The following is a 24,085-nucleotide window of genomic DNA, read 5'->3' on the forward strand; positions in this document are numbered from 1 at the left end:
ATGACACCACAGGAGGAAATGACATCACGGGAGGAAATGACATCACGGGAGGAAATGACACCACGGGAGGAAATGACACCACAGGAGGAAATGACATCACGGGAGGAAATGACATCACGGGAGGAAATGACACCACGGGAGGAAATGACACCACGGGAGGAAATGACACCACGGGAGGAAATGACACCACAGGAGGAAATGACACCACAGGAGGAAATGACATCACGGGAGGAAATGACATCACGGGAGGAAATGACACCACGGGAGGAAATGACACCACGGGAGGAAATGACACCACGGGAGGAAATGACACCACGGGAGGAAATGACACCATGGGAGGAAATGACATCACGGGAGGAAATGACACCACAGGAGGAAATGACACCACAGGGGAAATGACACCACAGGAGGAAATGACACCACAGGGGAAATGACACCACAGGAGGAAATGACACCACAGGGGAAATGACACCACAGGAGGAAATGACATCACAGGAGGAAATGACATCACAGGAGGGAAAGGCTTCACAGGAGGAAATGACACCACAGGAGGAAATGACATCAGAGGAGGAAATGACACCACAGGAGGAAATGACATCACGGGAGGAAATGACATCACGGGAGGAAATGACACCACAGGAGGAAATGACACCACAGGAGGAAATGACACCACAGGAGGAAATGACATCACGGGAGGAAATGACATCACGGGAGGAAATGACACCACGGGAGGAAATGACACCACGGGAGGAAATGACACCACGGGAGGAAATGACACCACGGGAGGAAATGACACCATGGGAGGAAATGACATCACGGGAGGAAATGACACCACGGGAGGAAATGACACCACGGGAGGAAATGACACCACAGGAGGAAATGACACCACAGGGGAAATGACACCACAGGAGGAAATGACACCACAGGGGAAATGACACCACAGGAGGAAATGACACCACAGGGGAAATGACACCACAGGAGGAAATGACATCACAGGAGGAAATGACATCACAGGAGGAAATGACACCACAGGAGGAAATGACACCACAGGAGGAAATGACATCACAGGAGGAAATGACATCACAGGAGGGAAAGGCTTCACAGGAGGAAATGACATCACAGGAGGAAATGACATCACTGGAGGAAATGACATCACAGGAGGAAATGACACCACAGGAGGAAATGACACCACAGGAGGAAATGACATCACAGGAGGAAATGACACCACGGGAGGAAATGACATCACGGGAGGAAATGACACCACAGGAGGAAATGACACCACAGGAGGAAATGACACCACAGGAGGAAATGACATCACAGGAGGAAATGACATCACAGGAGGAAATGACATCACAGGAGGGAAAGGCTTCACAGGAGGAAATGACATCACAGGAGGAAATGACACCACAGGAGGAAATGACACCACAGGAGGAAATGACACCACAGGAGGAAATGACACCACAGGAGGAAATGACATCACAGGAGGAAATGACATCACAGGAGGGAAAGGCTTCACAGGAGGAAATGACATCACAGGAGGAAATGACACCACAGGAGGAAATGACATCACAGGAGGAAATGACACCACAGGAGGAAATGACACCACGGGAGGAAATGACATCACGGGAGGAAATGACATCACGGGAGGAAATGACACCACGGGAGGAAATGACACCACGGGAGGAAATGACACCACGGGAGGAAATGACACCACGGGAGGAAATGACACCATGGGAGGAAATGACATCACGGGAGGAAATGACACCACGGGAGGAAATGACACCACGGGAGGAAATGACACCACAGGAGGAAATGACACCACAGGGGAAATGACACCACAGGAGGAAATGACACCACAGGGGAAATGACACCACAGGAGGAAATGACACCACAGGGGAAATGACACCACAGGAGGAAATGACATCACAGGAGGAAATGACACCACAGGAGGAAATGACACCACAGGAGGAAATGACACCACAGGAGGAAATGACATCACAGGAGGAAATGACATCACAGGAGGGAAAGGCTTCACAGGAGGAAATGACATCACAGGAGGAAATGACACCACAGGAGGAAATGACACCACAGGAGGAAATGACACCACAGGAGGAAATGACACCACAGGAGGAAATGACATCACAGGAGGAAATGACATCACAGGAGGGAAAGGCTTCACAGGAGGAAATGACATCACAGGAGGAAATGACACCACAGGAGGAAATGACATCACAGGAGGAAATGACACCACGGGAGGAAATGACATCACGGGAGGAAATGACACCACAGGAGGAAATGACATCACGGGAGGAAATGACACCACAGGAGGAAATGACACCACGGGAGGAAATGACACCACGGGAGGAAATGACACCACGGGAGGAAATGACATCACAGGAGGAAATGACATCACAGGAGGAAATGACACCACAGGAGGAAATGACACCACAGGAGGAAATGACACCACAGGAGGAAATGACATCACGGGAGGAAAAGACATCACGGGAGGAAATGACACCACGGGAGGAAATGACACCACGGGAGGAAATGACACCACGGGAGGAAATGACACCACGGGAGGAAATGACACCATGGGAGGAAATGACATCACGGGAGGAAATGACACCACGGTAGGAAATGACACCACGGGAGGAAATGACACCACAGGAGGAAATGACACCACAGGGGAAATGACACCACAGGAGGAAATGACACCACAGGGGAAATGACACCACAGGAGGAAATGACACCACAGGGGAAATGACACCACAGGAGGAAATGACACCACAGGGGAAATGACACCACAGGAGGAAATGACATCACAGGAGGAAATGACACCACGGGAGGAAATGACACCACGGGAGGAAATGACACCACAGGAGGAAATGACACCACAGGAGGAAATGACATCACAGGAGGAAATGACATCACAGGAGGGAAAGGCTTCACAGGAGGAAATGACATCACAGGAGGAAATGACACCACAGGAGGAAATGACACCACAGGAGGAAATGACACCACAGGAGGAAATGACACCACAGGAGGAAATGACACCACAGGAGGAAATGACATCACAGGAGGAAATGACATCACAGGAGGGAAAGGCTTCACAGGAGGAAATGACATCACAGGAGGAAATGACACCACAGGAGGAAATGACATCACAGGAGGAAATGACACCACGGGAGGAAATGACATCACGGGAGGAAATGACACCACAGGAGGAAATGACATCACGGGAGGAAATGACACCACAGGAGGAAATGACACCACGGGAGGAAATGACACCACGGGAGGAAATGACACCACGGGAGGAAATGACATCACAGGAGGAAATGACATCACAGGAGGAAATGACACCACAGGAGGAAATGACACCACAGGAGGAAATGACACCACAGGAGGAAATGACATCACGGGAGGAAATGACATCACGGGAGGAAATGACACCACGGGAGGAAATGACACCACGGGAGGAAATGACACCACGGGAGGAAATGACACCACGGGAGGAAATGACACCATGGGAGGAAATGACATCACGGGAGGAAATGACACCACGGTAGGAAATGACACCACGGGAGGAAATGACACCACAGGAGGAAATGACACCACAGGGGAAATGACACCACAGGAGGAAATGACACCACAGGGGAAATGACACCACAGGAGGAAATGACACCACAGGGGAAATGACACCACAGGAGGAAATGACATCACAGGAGGAAATGACATCACAGAAATGACACCACGGGAGGAAATGACACCACGGGAGGAAATGACACCACGGGAGGAAATGACACCACGGGAGGAAATGACACCACGGGAGGAAATGACACCATGGGAGGAAATGACATCACGGGAGGAAATGACACCACGGGAGGAAATGACACCACGGGAGGAAATGACACCACAGGAGGAAATGACACCACAGGGGAAATGACACCACAGGAGGAAATGACACCACAGGGGAAATGACACCACAGGAGGAAATGACACCACAGGGGAAATGACACCACAGGAGGAAATGACATCACAGGAGGAAATGACATCACAGGAGGAAATGACACCACAGGAGGAAATGACACCACAGGAGGAAATGACATCACAGGAGGAAATGACATCACAGGAGGGAAAGGCTTCACAGGAGGAAATGACATCACAGGAGGAAATGACATCACTGGAGGAAATGACATCACAGGAGGAAATGACACCACAGGAGGAAATGACACCACAGGAGGAAATGACATCACAGGAGGAAATGACACCACGGGAGGAAATGACATCACGGGAGGAAATGACACCACAGGAGGAAATGACACCACAGGAGGAAATGACACCACAGGAGGAAATGACATCACAGGAGGAAATGACATCACAGGAGGAAATGACATCACAGGAGGGAAAGGCTTCACAGGAGGAAATGACATCACAGGAGGAAATGACACCACAGGAGGAAATGACACCACAGGAGGAAATGACACCACAGGAGGAAATGACACCACAGGAGGAAATGACATCACAGGAGGAAATGACATCACAGGAGGGAAAGGCTTCACAGGAGGAAATGACATCACAGGAGGAAATGACACCACAGGAGGAAATGACATCACAGGAGGAAATGACACCACGGGAGGAAATGACATCACGGGAGGAAATGACACCACAGGAGGAAATGACATCACGGGAGGAAATGACACCACGGGAGGAAATGACACCACGGGAGGAAATGACACCACGGGAGGAAATGACACCACGGGAGGAAATGACATCACGGGAGGAAATGACACCACGGGAGGAAATGACACCACGGGAGGAAATGACACCACGGGAGGAAATGACACCACAGGGGAAATGACACCACAGGAGGAAATGACACCACAGGGGAAATGACACCACAGGAGGAAATGACACCACAGGGGAAATGACACCACAGGAGGAAATGACATCACAGGAGGAAATGACATCACAGGAGGAAATGACACCACAGGAGGAAATGACACCACAGGAGGAAATGACATCACAGGAGGAAATGACATCACAGGAGGGAAAGGCTTCACAGGAGGAAATGACACCACAGGAGGAAATGACATCAGAGGAGGAAATGACACCACAGGAGGAAATGACATCACGGGAGGAAATGACATCACGGGAGGAAATGACACCACAGGAGGAAATGACACCACAGGAGGAAATGACACCACAGGAGGAAATGACATCACGGGAGGAAATGACATCACGGGAGGAAATGACACCACGGGAGGAAATGACACCACGGGAGGAAATGACACCACGGGAGGAAATGACACCACGGGAGGAAATGACACCACGGGAGGAAATGACACCACGGGAGGAAATGACACCATGGGAGGAAATGACATCACGGGAGGAAATGACACCACGGGAGGAAATGACACCACGGGAGGAAATGACACCACAGGAGGAAATGACACCACAGGGGAAATGACACCACAGGAGGAAATGACACCACAGGGGAAATGACACCACAGGAGGAAATGACACCACAGGGGAAATGACACCACAGGAGGAAATGACATCACAGGAGGAAATGACATCACAGGAGGAAATGACACCACAGGAGGAAATGACACCACAGGAGGAAATGACATCACAGGAGGAAATGACATCATGGGAGGAAATGACATCACGGGAGGAAATGACACCACGGGAGGAAATGACACCACGGGAGGAAATGACACCACAGGAGGAAATGACACCACAGGGGAAATGACACCACAGGAGGAAATGACACCACAGGGGAAATGACACCACAGGAGGAAATGACACCACAGGGGAAATGACACCACAGGAGGAAATGACATCACAGGAGGAAATGACATCACAGGAGGAAATGACACCACAGGAGGAAATGACACCACAGGAGGAAATGACATCACAGGAGGAAATGACATCACAGGAGGGAAAGGCTTCACAGGAGGAAATGACATCACAGGAGGAAATGACATCACTGGAGGAAATGACATCACAGGAGGAAATGACACCACAGGAGGAAATGACACCACAGGAGGAAATGACATCACAGGAGGAAATGACACCACGGGAGGAAATGACATCACGGGAGGAAATGACACCACAGGAGGAAATGACACCACAGGAGGAAATGACACCACAGGAGGAAATGACATCACAGGAGGAAATGACATCACAGGAGGAAATGACATCACAGGAGGGAAAGGCTTCACAGGAGGAAATGACATCACAGGAGGAAATGACACCACAGGAGGAAATGACACCACAGGAGGAAATGACACCACAGGAGGAAATGACACCACAGGAGGAAATGACACCACAGGAGGAAATGACATCACAGGAGGAAATGACATCACAGGAGGGAAAGGCTTCACAGGAGGAAATGACATCACAGGAGGAAATGACACCACAGGAGGAAATGACATCACAGGAGGAAATGACACCACGGGAGGAAATGACATCACGGGAGGAAATGACACCACGGGAGGAAATGACACCACAGGAGGAAATGACACCACAGGAGGAAATGACACCACAGGAGGAAATGACACCACAGGAGGAAATGACACCACAGGAGGAAATGACATCACAGGAGGAAATGACACCACAGGAGGAAATGACACCACAGGAGGAAATGACACCACAGGAGGAAATGACATCACAGGAGGAAATGACACCACAGGAGGAAATGACACCACAGGAGGAAATGACACCACAGGAGGAAATGACACCACAGGAGGAAATGACATCACAGGAGGAAATGACACCACAGGAGGAAATGACACCACAGGAGGAAATGACATCACAGCACCATAGAGTCTCTCTTATCAATCCCATGATATTGTAGAAGGGCGGGGTTTTGGTTATGATATTCAGGGCTGTCTTCAATTTTGATTGGACCCTGGAAATTCTTGCCCCCCCCCCCCCATGCAATTTTGCTCTCTGCCTCCTCTGAGACAATAAATATCAGCTAGACGTAAAATCAGTTCACTGTATCAGATCAGGCAGTGATTGTGATTGGTTGCTGGAGGTTACAGCATATCATTACGGCTCACTGATTGGTTGCTGGAGGTTACAGCACTCATTACGGCTCACTGATTGGTTGCTGGAGGTTACAGCACACATTACGGCTCACTGATTGGTTGCTAGAGGTTACAGCACACATTACGGCTCACTGATTGGTTGCTAGAGGTTACAGCATATCATTACGGCTCAATGATTGGTTGCTGGAGGTTACAGCACTCATTACGGCTCACTGATTCGTTGCTGGAGGTTACAGCACACATTACGGCTCACTGATTGGTTGCTGGAGGTTACAGCACACATTACGGCTCACTGATTGGTTGCTGGAGGTTACAGCACTCATTACGGCTCACTGATTGGTTGCTGGAGGTTACAGCACACATTACAGCTCACTGATTGGTTGCTGGAGGTTACAGCACACATTACGGCTCACTGATTGGTTGCTGGAGGTTACAGCACTCATTACGGCTCACTGATTGGTTGCTGGAGGTTACAGCACACATTACTGCTCACTGATTGGTTGCTGGAGGTTACAGCACACATTACGGCTCACTGATTGGTTGCTAGAGGTTACAGCATATCATTACGGCTCACTGATTGGTTGCTGGAGGTTACAGCACTCATTACGGCTCACTGATTGGTTGCTGGAGGTTACAGCACACATTACGGCTCACTGATTGGTTGCTGGAGGTTACAGCACACATTACGGCTCACTGAGTGGTTGCTGGAGGTTACAGCACATCATCTCTTCACAGCAGAGGGGAATGAGATACATATGAATGCCGCCTTTATTTACATGTAAACACAGGGTCTGCAGGTGAGTCATCTGTACACAACAATAGGGCAGAACTGGGCAGCATTAGTAGCAGCACTTCACACTGAGATATCAGGACACAGCACGGGACTAAAACTTCAAGGGACAAGGGAATTTAAACTGGGATAGTTGGCGAGTATGAGGCCAGTTTGGGCCCCACAACAATGACAGGGCCCCCGGGCAGCTGCCCCCTTTGCCTCGCCATAAAGACGGCCCTGGTGATATATCAATCACCACCTAATATTGCCCCCCTGGAGAGGAGGTGATCGGAGGAAGAAACCAGGTGGATGTCTGAGCTGGACACTCTCGCCCCCGCCGGTGTAAATATTGAGACCGTCTGGTGCTGTTGTGTGATTTGTAGGATTTGGGAATTTTTATCGCTCCTCCTCCTCCTCAGAGTTCGGAGGCGGAAGTTCCCGGGATTGGTCAGGCGGAGATTTCATGGATTCAGAACGTTAGAGGAGAATCATTACTAATAGCTGGATTCAGGAAGAGTTAGGCCGGCGTATCAGTAGAGTATCAGTAGATACGCCGACGTTACTCGGAATCTGCGCCGTCCTAAGTTTATGTGTATTCTCAAACAGAGATACGCTTAAACCTATCTAAGATACGACGTCCTATCTTAGGGTGCAATATTTAGGCTGGCCGCTGGGTGGCGCTTCCATTGCGTTTGGCGTAGAATATGTAAATCACTAGTTACGCCTATTCACGAACGTACGCCCGGCCGACGCAGTACAGATACGCCGTTTCCGTAAGAGATACGCCGCCTAAAGTTAAAGATGCCCCCTAGGTGGCGTAGCCAATGTTAAAGTATGGCCGCCGTTCCCGCTTCGAAATTCGAAAATTTTACGTCGTTTGCGTAAGTCGTCCGTGAATAGGGATTTACGTCGTTCACGTCGAAACCAATAGGCCCATGCGGCGGACTTAGCCGCAATGCACACTGGGAAATGTAGGCGGACGGCGCATGCGCCGTCCCAAAAAAACGTCAATCACGTCAGGTCAAAGCATATTAACATAAAACACGCCCCCTCAGCCTATTTTGAATTAGGCGCGCTTGCGCCCGCCGCATTTACGCTACGCCGCCGTAAGTTAGGAGGCAAGTACTTTGAGAATAGGGGCCGGATTCACAGCGGAGATACTCCGTCGTATCTCTCAGAGTATCTATGCGGCTGATTCATAGAACCAGTTACGCATAGATATCCCTAAGATCTGGCAGGTGTAATTGTTTTACACTGTCGGATCTTAGGATGCAATACCGCGGCCGCCGCTGGGGGGAGTTTGCGTCGTAAACCAGCGTCGGGTATGGAAATTAGGAGTTACGGCGATCCACAACGGTTTTTCGTGTTCGCTACGTCGCAGCTAGTCTAGTTTCCCGTCGCAAAGTTAGTCGTCGTTTTGGGTGCCCTAACTTTACACAGCAATCGAAATTTAAATTTTTTTCCTTCTTGCGTAAGACGTCCGGGAATACGGAAGTACGCTACGCACGTCGCCGTTCGAAAAAATGACGTCACTTTGCGCAAAGCACGGCGGGAAATTCAAAAGGGAGCATGCGCAGTAGGTCCGGCGTGGGATCGTGCCTAATTTAAATGGAACACGCCCCTTTGAATTACGCGGGCTTACGCCGGAGGCCGCCGGCGGAAGTTTTCTCGCAAGTGCTTTGTGAATCTGGCACTTGCGATGAAAACTTGCGGCGGTGTAACGTATCTACGATATGTTACGCCGCCGCGATTCTACATGAATCAGGGCCACAATACTTGCCTCTCTGACTTAAGGCGGCGTAGCGTAAATACGATACGCTACGCCGCCTTAAAGTTGCGCGGGGGCTACGTGAATCTGGCTATATTTCTTTATCATTAGTCACCAATGTAATTACATGTCTTGCCCTCTAGATGGCGGCATTACCTCCAGAGCTCACTGTTATAAAATGGAACAATATTTGTTACTAATAATGGGGTAGATTCAGGAAGCAATTGCGTCTGCGTATCCATAGAGATCCATAGATACGCAGCGTAATTGCTAAGTAGCGCCGGCGTATCGACTTTCTGTATTCAGAAAGCTCGATACGCCGACTGCAGCCTAAGATATGCGTGGCATAAGGCTCTTACACCGTCGTATCTTAGGCTGCATTCTCACGCTGGCCGCTAGGTGGCGTTACCGTAGTGGTCAGCGTAGAGTATGCAAATTACTCACGCCGATTCACAAACGTACGTGCGCCCGGCGTTCGAGTTTTACGTCGTTTGCGTACGGCGCTTCCGTCGTAAGGCTGCTCATGCTATTAGGAGGCGCAGCCAATGCTAAGTATGGACGTCGTTCCCGCGTCGCGTTTTTCGAAATTTGCGTCATTTGCGTAAGTGGATCGTGAATGGCGCTGGATGCCATTTACGTTCCTGTCGAACCAAATGACGTCCTTTGCGACGTCATTTACCGCAATGCACGTCGGGAAAGTTTCGCGACGGAGCATGTGCACTACGTTCGGCGCGGGATCGCGCTAGTCACTTGAATCCAGTGTGTCCATTACTTTCTATGGGAAATAGAAACGCTCAAATACGCCCAAACCGCCCGATTCGCGCGTCAAAAAAGGGTCTGGAACTTGTTTGAGTTTCAGGCGTTCGGCGTCAGGCGTTCGGCGTCGGACGTATTGGCGTGCAGATGTGAACCGTCTCCATAGGGAATAATGTATTTTTTCCCCTCTAGCGTTTTTCAGTGTCGCGCTTCAGGCGACAAAACGCTCCGGTGTGAATGCGGCCTGATTCTCCAAGTAAGATACACCTAAATTTTGGCTTCATACGACCGAGGTAAGTCTCCTACGCCGTCGTATCTTGGGCGCATATTTAAGCTGGCCGCAAGGGGCGCTTCCATTAAGTTACGTAGAATATGTAAATGAGCGAGATACGCCGATTCACGAATGTACTTGCGCCCGTCGCAGTAATCTATGCCGTTTGCGTAAGGCGTATGTCTGACGTAAAGTTATTCCACATAAATCTGGGGTAAGTCATGTTAGGGTATGGGCGCGGGAACAGTGTCGTATTTTACGTCGTTTGCGTAAGTGGTACGTGAATGGGGCGGGGCGTAGGTTACGTTCACGTCATACGCATTGAGCCGTCGTATCTTAGGGAGTATATGCGACGTGATTCTGAACATGCGTGCGCATACGCCGTTCGTTCGGCCATTCATTTTAATACAACACGCCCACTATCTTCCTACTTTGAATTAGACGCGCTTACGCCGGCCCATTTACGCTACGCCGCCGCAACTTAGGGAGCGAGTGCTTTGTGAATACTGGTCTTGCCTCTCTATGTTATGTCAGCGTAGCGCATATGAGATGAGCCACGCCCGCTCAAAGATGCGCCGCTGTACGTGAATCTAGCCCTACATGTTTATTGGTCGCTCTCTGCTCAGATCTGGTGAGCCTTTCATTATCACTTGGTGGAGATCTGGTGAGCCTTTCATTATCATTTGGAGGAGATCTGGTGAGCCTTTCATTATCACTTGGAGGAGATCTGGTGAGCCTTTCATTATCACTTGGAGGAGATCTGGTGAGCCTTTCATTATCACTTGGAGGAGATCTGGTGAGCCTTTCATTATCACTTGGAGGAGATCTGGTGAGCCTTTCATTATCACTTGGTGGAGATCTGGTAAACCTTTCATTATCACTTGGTGGAGATCTGGTGAGCCTTTCATTATCACTTGGTGGAGATCTGGTGAGCCTTTCATTATCACTTGGTGGAGATCTGGTGAGCCTTTCATTATCACTTGGAGGAGATCTGGTGAGCCTTTCATTATCACTTGGAGGAGATCTGGTGAGCCTTTCATTATCACTTGGAGGAGATCTGGTGAGCCTTTCATTATCACTTGGAGGAGATCTGGTGAGCCTTTCATTATCACTTGGTGGAGATCTGGTAAACCTTTCATTATCACTTGGTGGAGATCTGGTAAGCCTTTCATTATCACTTGGTGGAGATCTGGTGAGCCTTTCATTATCACTTGGTGGAGATCTGGTGAGCCTTTCATTGTAACTTCAGGAGAAGTTCCAATTATATCTGAGATCTCAGAGGACATCACAAGAGAATTGTTCTCAGTGATTTCTATGGACTTCATATATTTATTATTATGCACTTTATTCATTGAGATTCCTCCGACTAATTGTATTTTTACTAATTATATCGTCTAAATTGTGCCCTTTATGTTTATTTTATTTCATCGTGTACTACCCCCCCCCCACCATGGATAGTACTCTACTACCCCCCCACCATAAATAATACTCTACCCCCCCCTCATCACCATGGATAATACCCTACTACCCCCCCCACCATAGATAATACCCTACTACCCCCTCATCACCATATATAGTACCCTACTACCCCACCATGGATAATACCCTACTACCCCCCCCCCCCCTCATCACCATAGATAGTACCCTATTACCCCCCCACCATAGATAGTACCGTACTACCCCCTCACCATGGATAGTACCCTACTACCCCTCCTCATCACCATGGATAGTACCCTACTACCCTCCTCATCACCATGGATAGTACTCTACTACCCCCCCACCATGGATAGTACCCTACTACCCCTCCTCATCACCATGGATAGTACCCTACTACCCTCCTCATCACCATGGATAGTACTCTACTACCCCCCCCACCATGGATAGTACCCTACTCCCCCACCATGGATAATACTCTACTACCCCCTCACCATAGATAGTACCCTATTACCCCCCCACCATAGATAGTACCGTACTACCCCCTCACCATGGATAGTACCCTACTACCCCTCCTCATCACCATGGATAGTACCCTACTACCCTCCTCATCACCATGGATAGTACTCTACTACCCCCCCACCATGGATAGTACCCTACTACCCCTCCTCATCACCATGGATAGTACCCTACTACCCTCCTCATCACCATGGATAGTACTCTACTACCCCCCCCACCATGGATAGTACCCTACTCCCCCACCATGGATAATACTCTACTACCCCCTCACCATAGATAGTACCCTATTACCCCCCCACCATAGATAGTACCCTACTACCCCCCTCATCACCATACATACTACCTCACCATGGATAGTACTCTACTACCCCCCACCATAGATAGTACCCTACTGCCCCCCCACCATAGATAGTACCCTACTACCCCCCACCACAGATAGTATTCTCTCCAGTCTGGTGACAGGAACAGTGACAGGTCCTCTTCTATCCGTAGACTGTGTCTGATATGTCTCTCTCTCTTACCAGCTGGACATTTTGGAGGACACCATCCACCATGACCACGATCACATCCTGCAGATGAACTTCCGGGAGCCGCAGAGTCTGAACGGACGGCTGGTTCTGTCCAGTTTCCGGCCTCCGGTGTCGGGACGGAAAGCTCCTGGACAAGGTAGAGTCACACATTGTCTCCTCTATAGGACTTCAGATAAGCTCCGCCTACGAGGATCCAGTCTGGGTGGAGAAAGAAGATGGAATGGGAGATCTCTGTCCTCCTCTGAGGAGAAGTCATTCTGAGATGGGAGGAGCAACCAAAATATCACCAGTCACATGATCAGGGGGAAGCTTTTCATTGCTCCTCCCAGTAGATGTGTGACGGCTCCGAACTGCTGAGATTTACAGAGGATCCAAATACACCGTCTCTGCAGTATTCTATTCTGTGTGCTGTGATCTTCTACCCCCATCGTATCCTAGTCTACCCCCATCCCATACTAGTCTACCACTCATCCTATCCTAGTCTACCCCCCACCTATCCCATCCTAGTCTACCCCCTCCCCCATCTCCGAAAGTCTACCTCCCACCTATCCCATCCTAGTCTACCCCCCCTCCCCCATCTCCGATAGTCTACTCCCCAATCCCATCCTAGTCTACCCCCCCATCCCATCCTAGTCTACCCCCCTCCCTCATCTCCTAAAGTCTACCCCCCCACCTATCCCATCCTAGTCTACCCCCCCATCTCCGATCCTATACTCTACCCCCTCTCCCAATCATCTATCCTATAGTCTACCCCCCAATCCCATCCTAGTCTACCCCCCTCCCCCATCTCCGATAGTCTACCCCCCAATCCCATCCTAGTCTACCCCCATCCCATCCTAGTCTACCCCCCTCCCTCATCTCCTAAAGTCTACCCCCCCACCTATCCCATCCTAGTCTACCCCCCACCTATCCCATCCTAGTCTACCCCCCTCCCCCATCTCCGATAGTCTACCCCCCAATCCCATCCTAGTCTACCCCCATCCCATCCTAGTCTACCCCCCTCCCTCATCTCCTAAAGTCTACCCCCCCACCTATCCCATCCTAGTCTACCCCCCCTCCCCCATCTCCGATAGTCTACCCCCCAATCCCATCCTAGTCTACCCCCATCCCATCCTAGTCTACCCCCCTCCCTCATCTCCTAAAGTCTACCCCCCCACCTATCCCATCCTAGTCTACCCCCCCATCTCCGATCCTATACTCTACCCCCATCTCCCAATCATCTATCCTACAGTCTACCCCCCACCTATCCCATCCTAGTCTTCCCCCCGATCCCATCCTAGTCTACCCCCCATCTCTGATCCTATAAATTACCCCCCACCTATCCCATTTTAGTCTATCCCCCCGCACAATTTTCTATCCTATAGTCTATCCTCCCTGATCTCCAATCCTATAGTCTATCCTCCCCAGTCTCTGATCCCCTCGCTATTGTTGTCCACAGTCATCTCCTGCTCTGCCTCCCCTCTCCATTGTCCACAGTCATCTCCTGCTCTGCCTCCCCTCTCCACTGTCCACAGTCATCTCCTGCTCCGCCTCCCCTCTCCACTGTCCACAGTCATCTCCTGCTCTGCCTCCCCTCTCCACTGTCCACAGTCATCTCCTGCTCTGCCTCCCCTCTCCACTGTCCACAGTCATCTCCTGCTCTGCCTCCCCTCTCCACTGTCCACAGTCATCTCCTGCTCTGCCCCTCCTCTCCACTGTCCACAGTCATCTCCTGCTCCGCCTCCCCTCTCCACTGTCCACAGTCATCTCCTGCTCTGCCTCTCCTCTCCATTGTCCACAGTCATCTCCTGCTCTGCCTCCCCTCTCCATTGTCCACAGTCATCTCCTGCTCTGCCTCCCCTCTCCACTGTCCACAGTCATCTCCTGCTCTGCCTCCCCTCTCCACAGTCATCTCCTGCTCTGCCTCCCCTCTCTATTGTCCACAGTCATCTCCTGCTCCGCCTCCCCTCTCCATTGTCCACAGTCATCTCCTGCTCTGCCTCCCCTCTCCACTGTCCACAGTCATCTCCTGCTCTGCCTCCCCTCTCCACTGTCCACAGTCATCTCCTGCTCTGCCTCCCCTCTCCACTGTCCACAGTCATCTCCTGCTCTGCCTCCCCTCTCCACTGTCCACAGTCATCTCCTGCTCTGCCTCCCCTCTCCACTGTCCACAGTCATCTCCTGCTCCGCCTCCCCTCTCCACTGTCCACAGTCATCTCCTGCTCTGCCTCCCCTCTCCATTGTCCACAGTCATCTCCTGCTCTGCCTCCCCTCTCCATTGTCCACAGTCATCTCCTGCTCTGCCTCCCCTCTCCACTGTCCACAGTCATCTCCTGCTCTGCCTCCCCTCTCCACAGTCATCTCCTGCTCTGCCTCCCCTCTCCACTGTCCACAGTCATCTCCTGCTCTGCCTCCCCTCTCCACTGTCCACAGTCATCTCCTGCTCTGCCTCCCCTCTCCACTGTCCACAGTCATCTCCTGCTCTGCCTCCCCTCTCCACTGTCCACAGTCATCTCCTGCTCTGCCTCCCCTCTCCACTGTCCACAGTCATCTCCTGCTCTGCCTCCCCTCTCCACTGTCCACAGTCATCTCCTGCTCTGCCTCCCCTCTCCACTGTCCACAGTCATCTCCTGCTCTGCCTCCCCTCTCCATTGTCCACAGTCATCTCCTGCTCTGCCTCCCCTCTCCACTGTCCACAGTCATCGCCTGCTCTGCCTCCCCTCTCCACTGTCCACAGTCATCTCCTGCTCCGCCTCCCCTCTCCACTGTCCACAGTCATCTCCTGCTCTGCCTCTCCTCTCCATTGTCCACAGTCATCTCCTGCTCTGCCTTCCCTCTCCACTGTCCACAGTCATCTCCTGCTCTGCCTCCCCTCTCCATTGTCCACAGTCATCTCCTGCTCTGCCTCCCCTCTCCACTGTCCACAGTCATCTCCTGCTCTGCCTCCCCTCTCCACTGTCCACAGTCATCGCCTGCTCTGCCTCCCCTCTCCACTGTCCACAGTCATCTCCTGCTCCGCCTCCCCTCTCCACTGTCCACAGTCATCTCCTGCTCTGCCTCCCCTCTCCACTGTCCACAGTCATCTCCTGCTCCGCCTCCCCTCTCCACTGTCCACAGTCATCTCCTGCTCCGCCTCCCCTCTCCACTGTCCACAGTCATCTCCTGCTCTGCCTCTCCTCTCCATTGTCCACAGTCATCTCCTGCTCTGCCTCCCCTCTCCATTGTCCACAGTCATCTCCTGCTCTGCCTCCCCTCTCCACTGTCCACAGTCATCTGCTGCTCTGTCTCCCCTCTCCACTGTCCACAGTCATCTCCTGCTCTGCCTCCCCTCTCCATTGTCCACAGTCATCTCCTGCTCTGCCTCCCCTCTCCACTGTCCACAGTCATCTCCTGCTCCGCCTCCCCTCTCCTCTGTCCACAGTCATCTCCTGCTCTGCCTCCCCTCTCCACTGTCCACAGTCATCTCCTACTCTGTCTCCCCTCTCCATTGTCCACAGTCATCTCCTGCTCTGCCTCCCCTCTCCACTGTCCACAGTCATCTCCTGCTCTGCCTCCCCTCTCCACTGTCCACAGTCATCTCCTGCTCCGCCTCCCCTCTCCACTGTCCACAGTCATCTCCTGCTCTGCCTCCCCTCTCCATTGTCCACAGTCGTCTCCTGCTCTGCCTCCACTCTCCATTATCCACAGTCGTCTCCTGCTCTGCCTCCCCTCTCCATTGTCCACAGTCATCTCCTGCTCTGCCTCCCCTCTCCACTGTCCACAGTCTTCTCCTGCTCTGCCTCCCCTCTCCACTGTCCACAGTCGTCTCCTGCTCTGCCTCCCCTCTCCACTGTCCAGAGTCGTCTCCTGCTCTGCCTCCCCTCTCCACTGTCCACAGTCATCTCCTGCTCTGCCCCCCATCTCCACTGTCCACAGTCATCTCCTGCTCTGCCTCCCCTCTCCACTGTCCACAGTCATCTCCTGCTCTGCCTCCCCTCTCCACAGTCATCTCCTGCTCTGCCTCCCCTCTCCACTGTCCACAGTCATCTCCTGCTCTGCCTCCCCTCTTCATTGTCCACAGTCATCTCCTGCTCTGCCTTCCCTCTCCATTGTCCACAGTCATCTCCTGCTCTGCCTCCCCTCTCTACTGTCCACAGTCATCTCCTGCTCTGCCTCCCCTCTCCACTGTCCACAGTCATCTCCTGCTCTGCCCCACTCTCTCCACTGTCCACAGTCATCTCCTGCTCTGCCTCCCCTCTCCACTGCCGGGTGTCATCTCCTGCTCTGCCTCCCCTTTCCATTGTCCACAGTCATCTCCTGCTCTGCCTCCCCTCTCCACTGTCCACAGTCATCTCCTGCTCTGCCTCCCCTCTCCATTGTCCACAGTCATCTCCTGCTCTGCCTCCCCTCTCCATTGTCCACAGTCATCTCCTGCTCTGCCTCCCCTCTCCATTGTCCACAGTCATCTCCTGCTCTGCCTCCCCTCTCCATTGTCCACAGTCATCTCCTGCTCTGCATCCCCTCTCCACTGTCCACAGTCATCTCCTGCTCTGCCTCCCCTCTCCACTGTCCACAGTCATCTCCTGCTCTGCCTCCCCTCTCCATTGTCCACAGTCATCTCCTGCTCTGCCTCCCCTCTCCACTGTCCACAGTCATCTCCTGCTCCGCCTCCCCTCTCCACTGTCCACAGTCATCTCCTGCTCCGCCTCCCCTCTCCACTGTCCACAGTCATCTCCTGCTCTGCCTCCCCTCTCCACTGTCCACAGTCATCTCCTGCTCTGCCTCCCCTCTCCACTGTCCACAGTCATCTCCTGCTCTGCCTCCCCTCTCCACTGTCCACAGTCATCTCCTGCTCTGCCTCCCCTCTCCACTGTCCACAGTCATCTCCTGCTCTGCCTCCCCTCTCCACTGTCCACAGTCATCTCCTGCTCTGCCTCCCCTCTCCACCGACCATAGTCATCTCCTGCTCTGCCTCCCCTCTCCACTGTCCACAGTCATCTCCTGCTCCGCCTCCCCTCTCCATTGTCCACAGTCATCTCCTGCTCTGCCTCCCCTCTCCATTGTCCACAGTCATCTCCTGCTCTGCCTCCCCTCTCCACTGTCCACAGTTATCTCCTGCTCTGCCTCCCCTCTCCACTGTCCACAGTCATCTCCTGCTCTGCCTCCCCTCTCCACTGTCCACAGTCATCTCCTGCTCTGCCTCCCCACTCCACTGTCCACAGTCATCTCCTGCTCTGCCTCCCCTCTCCACTGTCCACAGTCATCTCCTGCTCTGCCTCCCCTCTCCACTGTCCACAGTCATCTCCTGCTCTGCCTCCCCTCTCCATTGTCCACAGTCATCTCCTGCTCCGCCTCCCCTCTCCACTGTCCACAGTCATCTCCTGCTCTGCCTCCCCTCTCCATTGTCCACAGTCATCTCCTGCTCTGTCTTCCCTCTCCACAGTCATCTCCTGCTCTGCCTCCCCTCTCCACTGTCCACAGTCATCTCCTGCTCTGCCTCCCCTCTCCATTGGCCACAGTCATCTCCTGCTCCACCTCCCCTCTCCACTGTCCACAGTCATCTCCTGCTCTGCCTCCCCTCTCCACTGTCCACAGTCATCTCCTGCTCTGCCTCCCCTCTCCACTGTCCACAGTCATCTCCTGCTCTGCCTCCCCTCTCCACTGTCCACAGTCATCTCCTGCTCCGCCTCCCCTCTCCACTGTCCACAGTCATCTCCTGCTCCGCCTCCCCTCTCCACTGTCCACAGTCATCTCCTGCTCTGCCTCCCCTCTCCATTGTCCACAGTCATCTCCTGCTCTGCCTCCCCTCTCCATTGTCCACAGTCATCTCCTGCTCCGCCTCCCCTCTCCACTGTCCACAGTCATCTCCTGCTCTGCCTCCCCTCTCCACTGTCCACAGTCATCTCCTGCTCTGCCTCCCCTCTCCACTGTCCACAGTCATCTCCTGCTCTGCCTCCCCTCTCCACTGTCCACAGTCATCTCTTGCTCTGCCTCCCCTCTCCATTGTCCACAGTCATCTCCTGCTCTGCCTCCCCTCTCCATTGTCCACAGTCATCTCCTGCTCTGCCTCCCCTCTCCACTGTCCACAGTCATCTCCTGCTCCGCCTCCCCTCTCCACTGTCCACAGTCATCTCCTGCTCTGCCTCCCCACTCCATTGTCTACAGTCATCTCCTGCTCTGTCTCCCCTCTCCATTGTCCACAGTCATCTCCTGCTCTGCCTCCCCACTCCATTGTCTACAGTCATCTCCTGCTCTGCCTCCCCTCTCCATTGTCCACAGTCATCTCCTGCTCCGCCTCCCCTCTCCACTGTCCACAGTCATCTCCTGCTCTGCCTCCCCTCTCCACTGTCCACAGTCATCTCCTGCTCTGCCTCCCCTCTCCACTGTCCACAGTCATCTCCTGCTCTGCCTCCCCTCTCCATTGTCCACAGTCATCTCCTGCTCTGCCTCCCCTCTCCATTGTCCACAGTCATCTCCTGCTCTGCCTCCCCTCTCCACTGTCCACAGTCATCTCCTGCTCCGCCTCCCCTCTCCACTGTCCACAGTCATCTCCTGCTCTGCCTCCCCACTCCATTGTCTACAGTCATCTCCTGCTCTGTCTCCCCTCTCCATTGTCCACAGTCATCTCCTGCTCTGCCTCCCCACTCCATTGTCTACAGTCATCTCCTGCTCTGCCTCCCCTCTCCACTGTCCACAGTCATCTCCTGCTCTGCCTCCCCTCTCCATTGTCTACAGTCATCTCCTGCTCTGCCTCCCCTCTCCACTGTCCACAGTCATCTCCTGCTCTGCCTCCCCTCTCTACTGTCCACAGTCATCTCCTGCTCTGCCTCCCCTCTCCACTGTCCACAGTCATCTCCTGCTCTGCCTCCCCTCTCCACTGTCCACAGTCATCTCCTGCTCTGCCTCTCCTCTCCACTGTCCACAGTCATCTCCTGCTCTGCCTCTCCTCTCCACTGTCCACAGTCTTCTCCTGCTCCACCTCCCCTCTCCACTGTCCACAGTCATCTCCTGCTCTGCCTCCCCTCTCCATTGTCCACAGTCATCTCCTGCTCTGCCTCCCCTCTCCACTGTCCACAGTCATCTCCTGCTCTGCCTCCCCTCTCCACTGTCCACAGTCATCTCCTGCTCTGCCTCCCCTCTCCACTGTCCACAGTCATCTCCTGTTCTGATTCCTCCTCAGCTCCGGCACCCAGCGCCTCCGCTCCAGATCCTGCTAATGGTCCCAGCGATCGCTCTGGAGAAGGTAGGACACTAGACATTCGTATGGCCAGGGGGTTCGCTGCCAGTATGGGATACAAGTAATGATTGACAGTTTTCTAGGAAATGTGTGTAGGAAAATATCTTCCTTCCCCACCTTGTACCACCTTCATGTCACATGTCTCCAGGAAGGCGGACTCCTCTCCGCTGTCATACATACAGAAGGTTAGCTGTCATTTATGTACAGCGACTTCACAACGTCCCTCTGACAGCTGCAGGATTAATGGGCAGCTCCACCTATAGTGAAATATCACATTTAAGAGGGGGGGGGGAGTGACCTCCTTATTCTTGTGGGGTTGTGTTCTCTGCTCATTAATTGTGGTGTACTTTAAAAAAAGTCACATAGCAATTTGCCCAATAAAAGTGTCACGCATAGCACCATCTAGTGGCCAATTGTGTTATTTTCCTCTTTAAATCAATGAAAAACATTTGACTAGCACAGGAAATAGTCTCATAACATTCGGTTTTTGCACACGTGGAATGTAGGGGACCTCCCCTCAGGGAGAATTGCCATGTGAGATTTTGATACATACCCCCCCCCCCCCCTAGTGTTTTATACAATTTGTTTTGCAGAAGATAAAACCGTCTTCCTGCTCATCATTGATATGTCTCCTCTTTGCTTTGTTTCCTAGGTGCCCCAAGAGATGACAGTCAGACATTCAGCACAGGTAACAAGGACAGCTATCTATGGACATTTCTATTATTATTAATATTTCCTAGAATAGTGATAGAGAGAAAGGAGGCAAAGGTCACTTTATGAAGAGCACCTGTCATGGAGGACATTCAATGTTCCATAGAGGGAGCAGAGGAGGGATATTGGTGTAGATGGAGGACATTCAATGTAGATAGGAGGACATTCCAGGGTACTTAGGGAACTCGGTCAAGTAATTGCCACACCATTGTGCCTAATTGTTACTGACAGTCTACTGACTGGAATGGTACCAGCTGATTGGAGAAAAGCCAATGTAGTGCCAATATTTAAAAAGGGCCCAAAAACCATCCCTGGGAATTACAGAGCAGTCAGCCTGACATCAATAGTATGTAAGCTCTCGGAGGGGATGATAAGGGACTATATACAAGATTATAGTAATGAGAACGGTATCAATAGCAGTAATCAGCATGGATTCATGAAGAATCGTTCTTCTCAAACCGATCTATTACCCTTCTATGAGGAGGTGAGTCTCCATCTAGATAAAGGAAGGTCCGTAGACGTGGTGTATCTAGATAAAGGAAGGCCTGTAGACGTTGTGTATCTAGATAAAGGAAGGTCTGTAGACGTGGTGTATCTGGATAAAGGAAGGCCCGTAGACGTGGTGTATCTGGATAAAGGAAGGTCCGTAGATGTGGTGTATCTGGATAAAGGAAGGCCCGTAGATGTGGTGTATCTGGATAAAGGAAGGCCCGTAGACGTGGTGTATATAGATAAAGGAAGGCCCGTAGACGTGGTGTATCTAGATAAAGGAAGGTCCGTAGACGTGGTGTATCTGGATAAAGGAAGGCCCGTAGACGTGGTGTATCTGGATAAAGGAAGGTCCGTAGACGTGGTGTATCTGGATAAAGGAAGGCCCATAGACGTGGTGTATCTGGATAAAGGAAGGCCCGTAGACGTGGTGTATCTAGATAAAGGAAGGCCCGTAGACGTGGTGTATCTAGATAAAGGAAGGCCCGTAGATGTGGTGTATCTGGATAAAGGAAGGCCCGTAGACGTGGTGTATCTAGATAAAGGAAGGTCCATAGACGTGGTGTATCTGGATAAAGGAAGGCCCGTAGACGTGGTGTATCTAGATAAAGGAAGGCCCGTAGACGTGGTGTATCTAGATAAAGGAAGGCCCGTAGATGTGGTGTATCTGGATAAAGGAAGGTCTGTAGACGTGGTGTATCTAGATAAAGAAAGGCCCGTAGACGTGGTGTATCTGGATAAAGGAAGGTCCGTAGACGTGGTGTATCTGGATAAAGGAAGGTCCGTAGATGTGGTGTATCTAGATAAAGGAAGGTCTGTAGACGTGGTGTATCTGGATAAAGGAAGGTCCGTAGATGTGGTGTATGTAGATAAAGGAAGGCCCGTAGACGTGGTGTATCTGGATAAAGGAAGGTCCGTAGATGTGGTGTATCTAGATAAAGGAAGGCCCGTAGACGTGGTGTATCTGGATAAAGGAAGGTCCGTAGACGTGGTGTATCTGGATAAAGGAAGGTCCGTAGATGTGGTGTATGTAGATAAAGGAAGGCCCGTAGACGTGGTGTATCTAGATAAAGGAAGGCCCGTAGACGTGGTGTATCTAGATAAAGGAAGGCCCGTAGATGTGGTGTATCTGGATAAAGGAAGGTCCGTAGACGTGGTGTATCTAAATAAAGGAAGGTCTGTAGATGTGGTGTATCTGGATAAAGGAAGGTCCGTAGATGTGGTGTATCTAAATAAAGGAAGGCCCGTAGACTTGGGCCCCATACTCACGACCAAACATGTCTGCTGAAACTGGTCCGCGGGCCAGTTTCAGCAGACATGTTCGGTCGTGTGTGGGCGCGAGCGGGCCGAATTCCAGCAAACATTTGCCCGCCGGGCCTTTTCCCAGCAGACAAATATTCCTGGACTTGTTTTAAAACAGTCCGCTGGAATCCTGCCCGCTCGGACATGTACGGTCGTCAGTACAGACCTACCGTACATGTCCAGGCGCCCGCCGTCCCTCGCATGCGTCGAATGACTTCGACGCATGCGTGGAAGCATTTTAAAGGCGGGCCGCCCACGTCGCTGCGTCATTGTCGCGGCGACACCGCGTCATCGACGCGGCGACACCGCGGACACGCCCCGCGTATTGTTTACGCGCGGACTTCTGTACGATGGTGTGTACAACCATCGTACAGAAGCCCTCTGGCAGACATGTATGGTGAAAACGGTCCGACGGACCGCTTTCACCATACATGTTTGTTCGTGTGTACCCGGCCTTGGTGTATCTAGATAAAGGAAGGCCCATAGACGTGGTGTATCTAGATAAAGGAAGGCCCGTAGACGTGGTGTATCTGGATAAAGGAAGGTCCGTAGATGTGGTGTATCTGGATAAAGGAAGGTCTGTAGATGTGGTGTATCTGGATAAAGGAAGGCCCATAGACGTGGTGTATATGGATAAAGAAAGGCCCGTAGATGTGGTGTATCTAGATAAAGGAAGGCCCATAGACGTGGTGTATCTAGATAAAGGAAGGTCCGTAGATGTGGTGTATCTGGATAAAGGAAGGTCCGTAGACGTGGTGTATCTAGATAAAGGAAGGTCTGTAGATGTGGTGTATCTAGATAAAGGAAGGTCCGTAGACGTGGTGTATCTGGATAAAGGAAGGCCCGTAGACGTGGTGTATCTAGATAAAGGAAGGTCTGTAGATGTGGTGTATCTAGATAAAGGAAGGTCCGTAGACGTGGTGTATCTAGATAAAGGAAGGCCCGTAGATGTGGTGTATCTAGACACAGGAAGGCCCGTAGATGTGGTGTATCTGGATAAAGGAAGGTCCGTAGACGTGGTGTATCTGGATAAAGGAAGGCCCGTAGACGTGGTGTATCTAGATAAAGGAAGGTCCATAGACGTGGTGTATATGGATAAAGGAAGGCCCGTAGATGTGGTGTATCTAGATAAAGGAAGGCCCATAGACGTGGTGTATCTAGATAAAGGAAGGTCCGTAGACGTGGTGTATCTGGATAAAGGAAGGCCTGTAGACTTGGTGTATCTAAATAAAGGAAGGTCCGTAGATGTGGTGTATCTAGATAGAGGAAGGTCCGTAGATGTG

General features: G+C 51.8%; 1 protein-coding gene across 1 annotated transcript in view; it reads left to right on the top strand.

The window, feature by feature from the left end:
* LOC120921515 (carbonic anhydrase 9-like) overlaps nucleotides 1–24,085 on the top strand; it is a gene marked incomplete at its 5' end in the record, with an annotated part of 100,347 nt that overhangs the window by 66,309 nt on the left and 9,953 nt on the right. Inside the window, 3 exon segments of the mRNA XM_040333996.1 lie at nucleotides 13,100–13,241; nucleotides 20,244–20,306; nucleotides 20,953–20,988. Coding sequence (XP_040189930.1) covers nucleotides 13,100–13,241; nucleotides 20,244–20,306; nucleotides 20,953–20,988 — 241 coding nt within the window.

This window comes from Rana temporaria, assembly GCF_905171775.1.
Source record: "Rana temporaria chromosome 1 unlocalized genomic scaffold, aRanTem1.1 chr1b, whole genome shotgun sequence".
Classification (NCBI taxonomy): Eukaryota; Metazoa; Chordata; class Amphibia; order Anura; family Ranidae; genus Rana; species Rana temporaria.